Raw genomic sequence first — 7,105 nt, forward strand, 5'->3', positions numbered from 1 at the left:
GAAGACTGCGGCATGAGCATATTCTGCTCTTCATGGGATGTATTACAGATCCTTACATGGCGATTGTGACTGAGTGGTGTGAAGGGTCTTCTCTTTATAAAAGTCTTCACGTCGAAGAACTTATTTTTGAACCTTTTACTATCCTTTACATTGCTCGTCAACTCGCAGAAGGAATGGCTTATCTGCATTCTAAATCAATCATTCATTGTGATCTCAAATCTAACAGTTTTGTCGAAAATGATTATGAAGATGTGTTTATGGATGTGGGAGTCATCAAAATCGGGGACTTTGGACTGTCTGCGGTTCGGACAATTGTTGAGACAAATTCTTCAAAAAAACCGAGACTTGTTGGGTCAGTTTTTTGGATGGCATGTTTTATCTGAGACATGTCTAGGCTCCGGAAATCATCCGTCAGCGAGAAAAAAGTGGACCGTCGCCCTCTTCGGACATGTATGCGTATGGAATAGTCCTTTATGAGTTAATCACTGGCAAACTCCCTCACTCAGAACTTGATCACCCACATCAGGTTATTGCATAAAAATTATATTTTTAGATTTTGTACAAAGTGGGGACAAGCAGAGAGCCTCTTAGCCTTGATGGAGTTCGTTCTGACTTACCAAGACGTTTAAGAAAACTAGTACTCCAATGTTGTCAATACGAGGCTGACCATCGACCGGAATTTAACATAGTTGAAAATATCAGCTAAATTGGCCAGGTTCTTAAAAATATTTTCAACATGCTTGATAAATTCCCGAGAATAAAACGTTCAGCATCAGACTCTTTTATGTATTCTAAAATTTGATTATTTGATATTTTTTAATATTCCACGTTTTTAAAAAATTATTTTAATTGTTATAATTAATAAATACACATAAACAGATACAATGGAGGTGGACTATTTCTCATCTGGTATTAAAACTTATTTTTTAATAATATTAAAAAATAGGCGTAGAATATATAGAAGATGGCGATGAATGTGATGAAATAACATCAGAAGTATGGCAAGAAGCCTGCTGGATCGTGATCTCTGCATATTTCGAAGAGAAAGGCCTGGTTCGGCAACAGTTGGACTCATTTGACGAATTTATCCAAATGTCTGTCCAACGAATTGTTGAAGAGACCCCCCCGATAGAGCTCAAGGCAGAACTCCAACATAACCCAGGACAAGAAGAAAGCCAAGTAGGAGATATTCTGAGAGCATAGATTAAATATTTGGTTAAATTCGGCCAAATCTACCTTTCTCGGCCCACTCATTGGGAAAAAGAAGGAAATGCAGTGCAAATGCTTCCAAATGAGGCAAGACTGAGAAATTTGACGTGATATTTAATATTATTAACACAAATAGATATTCAGCCCCAATCTATGTCGACATGACCAAAACATGTTACCAGGATGACGTGGAGATTAGTACGAGTACCCACACCAAGGTCTTCATTGGAAGAGTACCAATTATGCTCCGTTCTGCTTACTGTCTACTCAATAACCTATCGGCGAGGGATCTAATCGATTTAAAAGAGTGCCCCCTTGACCCAGGTGGGTACTTTATTGTGAATGGCTCGGAGAAAGTGATTATAGCCCAGGAGAAGATGGCTTCCAACAACGGTGGTCTCTTTATTTTATTCCTTAGTTTATGTGTTTCAGCAAAAGGATTCCAAATACAGTTATAAAGCGGAGGTGAGGTGTGCGGTGGAAAACTCTAACCGCCCCACGTCAACGTTGTGGGTGAACATGCTAGCCAGAGGGGGGCAGGGGACTAAAAAAAGTGTGATTGGTCAACGAATAATGGCCACTCTTCCATATGTCAAACAGGAGATCCCAATCATGGTAGTCTTCCGTGCACTGGGATTTGTTTCTGACCGAGATATACTGGAACATATCATCTATGACTTTGATGACCCCGAAATGATGGAAATGGTTGTTTTTGCCTTAAAAGTGCAGCTCAAACCATCTTTGGACGAGGCCTTTGTCATTCAACATCAGAACGTGGCTCTCAACTTTATCGGGACTCGTGGAGCACGTCCGGGAGTCACTAAAGAGAAAAGAATTAAGTACGCCCGGGACATACTTCAAAAGGAGGTTCTTCCACATGCAGGCACATCTGAGTTTTGTGAGACCAAAAAAGCATATTTTTTGGGGTTTGCTGATAGGAGGTGATATTTAAAGGTATATTGTGCACCGACTCCTCATGTGTGCTTTGGGACGTCGTTTGTGTGATGACCGAGACCACATGGCCTTCAAACGACTAGATATGGCTGGACCCCTCCTGGCCTTTCTCTTCCGGGGTCTATTCCGTAATTTGGTGAAGGAAGTCCGCCTGTACGCTCAACGGATTATTGACCGTGGAAAGGACTTTAACGTAGAACTGGCCATAAAGACGAGAATAATCACCGACGGACTCCGTTATTCGTTGGCGACTGGTAATTGGGGTGATCAGAAAAAAGCTCACATGGCCCGTGCTGGTGTTTCTCAAGTTTATTGGATGTCTTGAGTTTTTGTTAGGTATTGAATAGACTGACATATGTGTCCACTCTCTCACACTTGCGACGTCTTAATTCCCCTATTGGCCGTGATGGAAAACTGGCCCGTCCTCGTCAACTCCACAATACACAATGGGGGTACCTGTGTCCGGCAGAGACGCCCGAGGGGACCGCAGTTGGTCTGGTCAAGAACTTGGCTCTTATGGCTTATATCTCAGTGGGGTCTCAGCCTTATCCAATCTTGGAGTTTTTGGAAGAATGGGGGATGGAAAATTTGGAAGAGGTGTCATCACCGACGATAGTTGGAAGGTCTGTCAATTTTGTTTGAGTCTTAGTACTACGAAGGTGTTTGTAAACGGGTGTTGGGTGGGTATTCACCGTGATCCTGAACAACTAATGGTGATTCTCAGGAAATTGAGACGTCAGACTGGAGACGTGGTGGTCTCGGAGGTATGGAGTCATGTTGAATTGTAGGTTTCCATATTACGGGACATTGAAGACAGGGAGATTAAGATATTTTGTGACGCCGGTCGTGCATGTCGTCCGCTTCTTATTGTGGAGAACCAGAAATTATTACTAAAAAATCGCCATATCGAGGGACTCAAGCGCCAATATGACTCACTTGGGTTGAATGTTTTGTTTTTAGTAATTAGATGGAAGGATTTTGTGTCCGAAGGAGTTGTGGAGTACATTGACTCGATAGAAGAACAGATGACAATGATTGCAATGCATCCTGACGATTTATCCGAAGTATCCTCTTACTGTTCGTCTTACACTCATTGCGAAATACACCCGTCCATGATATTGGGAGTGTGTGCCTCCCTCATTCCCTTTCCCGACCATAACCAGGTGTTCTACATTTTCCTTTACACTTTTAGTCTCCTAGAAATACTTACCAGGCTGCCATGGGGAAGCAGGCCATGGGAGTGTACGTCACCAACTTTCACGTCAGGATGGATTCGTTAGCATTCTGTCTTTATTATCCTCAAAAACCACTCACGACGACTAGAGCTACCGAGTTTCTAAAGTTTAGAGAACTTCCAGCTGGTTAGTTAATTTGCGAGAATTACAGGAATTAACACAATCGTGGCTATAGCTGCCTACACAGGCTACAACCAGGAAGATTCTATAATAATGAATCAGTCGGGAGTGGACAGGGGGCTATTTAGGTGAATGGTCTTGTAAATGTCTCAGAGCAGTGTTTTATCGTTGTTATCGTGACCAGGAAACACGACGTCCTCCATATGAGGAAGAGTGTTTCGAGAGACCAAATAGAAAGGAAGTAATCGGAATGAGACACGCAGTTTATGAAAAGTTGGACGAAGACGGGGTGATTGCTCCTGGGACACGTGTTTCAGGAGATGACGTAATAATTGGAAAGACGGCGACTATAAATGACAGCGATGATGAAGTTGACTATGTTTGAAAGTAATTTTTAGTTGGAGGGTGATGTCAAGCGTTTTTCTAAAAGGGATGCCTCTACGTTCTTACGGAAAACGGAAATTGGGATAGTCGACCAAGTGATGATGACAGTGAGTCAGGAGGGGTACAAATTCTGTAAAGTTCGTGTGCGAACGTGCAAAATTCCACAAATCGGGGATAAATTTGCGTCCCGACATGGACAGAAAGGGACTTGCGGAATCCAATACCGTCAGGAGGTAGGAATAAGATGGTTATTTTAGGACTTGCCGTTTACATGTGAAGGGATAACCCCTGACCTGATAATAAACCCACACGCCATCCCAAGCCGGATGACGATTGGTCATCTCATTGAATGTCTGCTGGGAAAGTTGTCTGCGTGCAGAGGGGAGATTGGGGATGCCACTCCCTTCAACGATACAATCAACGTCCAGAAAATATCGAATATGCTTAAGGACTATGGCTATCACTTGAGGGGAAATGAGGTCATGTACTGCGGATTCACGGGGCGGAAGATAAATACGCAGATTTTTATTGGTCCCACATATTACCAGAGATTGAAACATATGGTCGACGATAAAATACACGCCCGAGCTCGGGGACCAGTTCAGATTCTGACGAGGCAGCCTTTGGAAGGACGTTCGCGGTGTTGTTGGTCGGGTTACTTCTAGTGATGGTGGTCTACGATTTGGAGAAATGGAAAGGGATTGTCAAATTTCTCACGGAGCGGCACAGTTCCTCAGGGAAAGACTTTTCGAGGTGTCTGACCCCTACTACGTGGTGGTTTGTAACAAATGTGGATTCATTGCCATCTTTTCAAAGAGTAACAAGTCACTAGAATGCAAGTCCTGTAAGAATAAGACTCAGGTAAGCTCCATTGCATGTTTCGTAGATGTCACTGATTGGAATTCCTTACGCATGTAAATTGCTATTCCAGGAGTTGATGTCAATGTCTATCGCACCCAGAATGTTGGTCTGAAATGTCTTGAAACTCTTTTGATATCTTTCCATTTTGTTCCATTTTTTATTTAGTCTAAGATTCCAGGCTTGTTCAAAAATCGGCCCGTGTTTTTGTCGGTAATTAAAATAAGAATCGATTGTATGGCTTTTTTGATTAATTGCGATAATACATCTGGCTCCGTGTTTGAGGCACTCCGCGTTTTGGGTTAATTTTCTGAAAATAGTAATTCCAATGCCAAACTATTTGTTTCGCCGCTTTGGTCGGGGCACTTTTATTATTTAATTTTGTATCTTATTCAATATTAAAAAATCAAATTTTCAGGTGTCATTTTTTAGTTCATTTATATTAAAGTCAATCACATAATTAAAGATATAAAATTAAATAGATTTTACTCAAACCAAACCTCAACATTATTGCCAATCAGTCATATTCCACACAAAAAAATCTTAGTCGCACCGATCTCAAAAGTTAACCAAGAAGTTGGACCGGGGCGTTGGGTATCATGTGACCAACGATCGGTTAATCTGAGGGCCCTTTGTTGGGCCTCCTCGATTCGCCTCCTGTTGGACCACGATAGCCGCGGACCCCATGATCCGCAGGCGTAGGCAATACAAGGTTCGAAGTACTGGCGGTAGATATTCGCCAGTACCGGGTGCGACCCATTTTTACATATTCCGGATAGAGTTCGTAGTATGTTCAATTTTTTTTCGCATTTGCGAAGGAGGTTGTCTGCATGTGGGGAGAAACAGAGGTGCATGTCGAGGGTTACCCCTAGGACCGTCTGACTCCTGTAGAAGGGTACGGATATATTATTCAGCTTTAAGTCGACTTACGTCCTTCCAAAATTTTAAAAGAGTGAAAAAGACATTAGTGCAATTTGAGATCCGTCACCAACCTCAACCGAAATATTAATTCAATAATACCGTGCTTCCACAATGGGAAAGTTTTCAATGTAAGGCATTATATAAAAAGAAAAAAACAGCTTTTCTTTAATTCAAACGCATTTGAAAAAATTCTTACTGCAGAGTATTTGTCAGAATTATTAGATGAATTTGTCAAACATTTGAACGTCTAAGAAATGGAACAATACCTGTGCCGGCTATAATACGTTACTCTAAAACTAGTTAAAAATTAAATTTATTACTTTTACAGCATTTAATTGATGTATAGATCGTTTTAAAAAGATGCACGGCATGTTTCTTAAAACTCTACATGAAAAATAAAAATCGTCGGAAAAAAATCTATTGCCAAATTTTTATTTCGATATGAAAAAAAATTATAGAATTGCTAATTTTTTAATTTTATAATTAACAGATTTTGAAAAACATTAAGAATTTTTTTTGGAAAAAATAAACACTAACCAGAACCGGCTGACAGGATTAAGAGACAATTCCTGAATAAGAAATGTAAATTTTCTGAGATCTTTAGAACAATGGGTGCGCAAATGGCCAAGTTTCTTTAAATGAGCAAGAGTTTGGGTACCGAAAACACAGGACGTCTCTACGGCAATTGCCCAGAATCAAAAGCATTTGCACAAATGACAGTACTTCGACAAGTTCATAGATTCGATTTTCTTAGCCAACAAACCGGGTCGACAAGCAGTTGAATTCAAGGTCCCCTTGGCGAAAGGGTCAGCACAGCTAATGTCCCAAACAAGCTGTTTCTCAGATTCAAATGCGAATACCGTGCTCTAATCGGGACGTGTTGCTTTTTAAAAGTCAAGATCTGTCGGTTCCAGAACTGAAAGGAAACCTGCTCTTCCATGGGGGGAAAAGAGAAATTCATTTAATCGAAGTGGGAGTTACCTCGCAAGACCGTTTAAAGCAAGTTGAAGTGGAGAAATTTCACAAATACGACCTCTTTGCAAACGAACTGTCGGTTCTCTATGAAGCAAAAGTGAAGATTATTCCAATTGTCTTGACATGGGATGGAGTTGTCTCAAAGTTCTTTAAAAGTCATATGGACAAGTTATCCATTGAAGAAGGAACGAGGACATACATCCAGTCTGTTGTGCTAAAGAGTACGCAAGAGAGTATGCTTATCGAGCACAGACATGGGATGAAGGTAGACAACGAGGAGAACGCCTCTGCCGCCAATCAACTTGCGGAGCTGGCATGTCGTGAGGACACTCAATTGAATAAATTCATTGACGCAGAAATAGAGAATGAAAGAAAGTTTATGGAAAACTCTTCTTCCAAGCGAAGAAGAGAAATCATTGAAGATCTGGATTTTTAATTAGCTAATTTCA

General features: G+C 41.1%; 1 protein-coding gene and 1 pseudogene across 1 annotated transcript; both read left to right on the forward strand.

Moving 5' to 3' along the window:
- Nucleotides 1-56: 56 nt before the first annotated feature.
- Nucleotides 57-2,154, forward strand: LOC115229525 (DNA-directed RNA polymerase II subunit RPB2-like). Its single transcript, XM_029799859.1, has 3 exons — nt 57-352; nt 1,346-1,533; nt 1,628-2,154. Exons 1-3 carry the CDS (start codon nt 57-59, stop codon nt 2,152-2,154), a joined length of 1,011 nt encoding a protein of 336 aa, XP_029655719.1.
- Nucleotides 2,155-2,609: 455 nt separating this feature from the next.
- LOC115229526 lies at nt 2,610-4,567 on the forward strand (annotated as a pseudogene).
- Nucleotides 4,568-7,105: the final 2,538 nt, after the last annotated feature.

This window comes from Octopus sinensis, unplaced genomic scaffold, assembly GCF_006345805.1.
Source record: "Octopus sinensis unplaced genomic scaffold, ASM634580v1 Contig12956, whole genome shotgun sequence".
Taxonomy (NCBI): Eukaryota; Metazoa; Mollusca; class Cephalopoda; order Octopoda; family Octopodidae; genus Octopus; species Octopus sinensis.

Coding starts and splice junctions, on each gene's coding strand:
- LOC115229525 (XM_029799859.1), top strand. CDS start 57: ATGGCGATTGTGACTGAGTGGTGTGAAGGGTCTTCTCTTTATAAAAGT. Junction 353..1,345: donor AAAAAACCGAGACTTGTTGG/GTCAGTTTTTTG, acceptor TAACACAAATAG/ATATTCAGCCCCAATCTATG. Junction 1,534..1,627: donor AGAGTGCCCCCTTGACCCAG/GTGGGTACTTTA, acceptor TTTATTCCTTAG/TTTATGTGTTTCAGCAAAAG.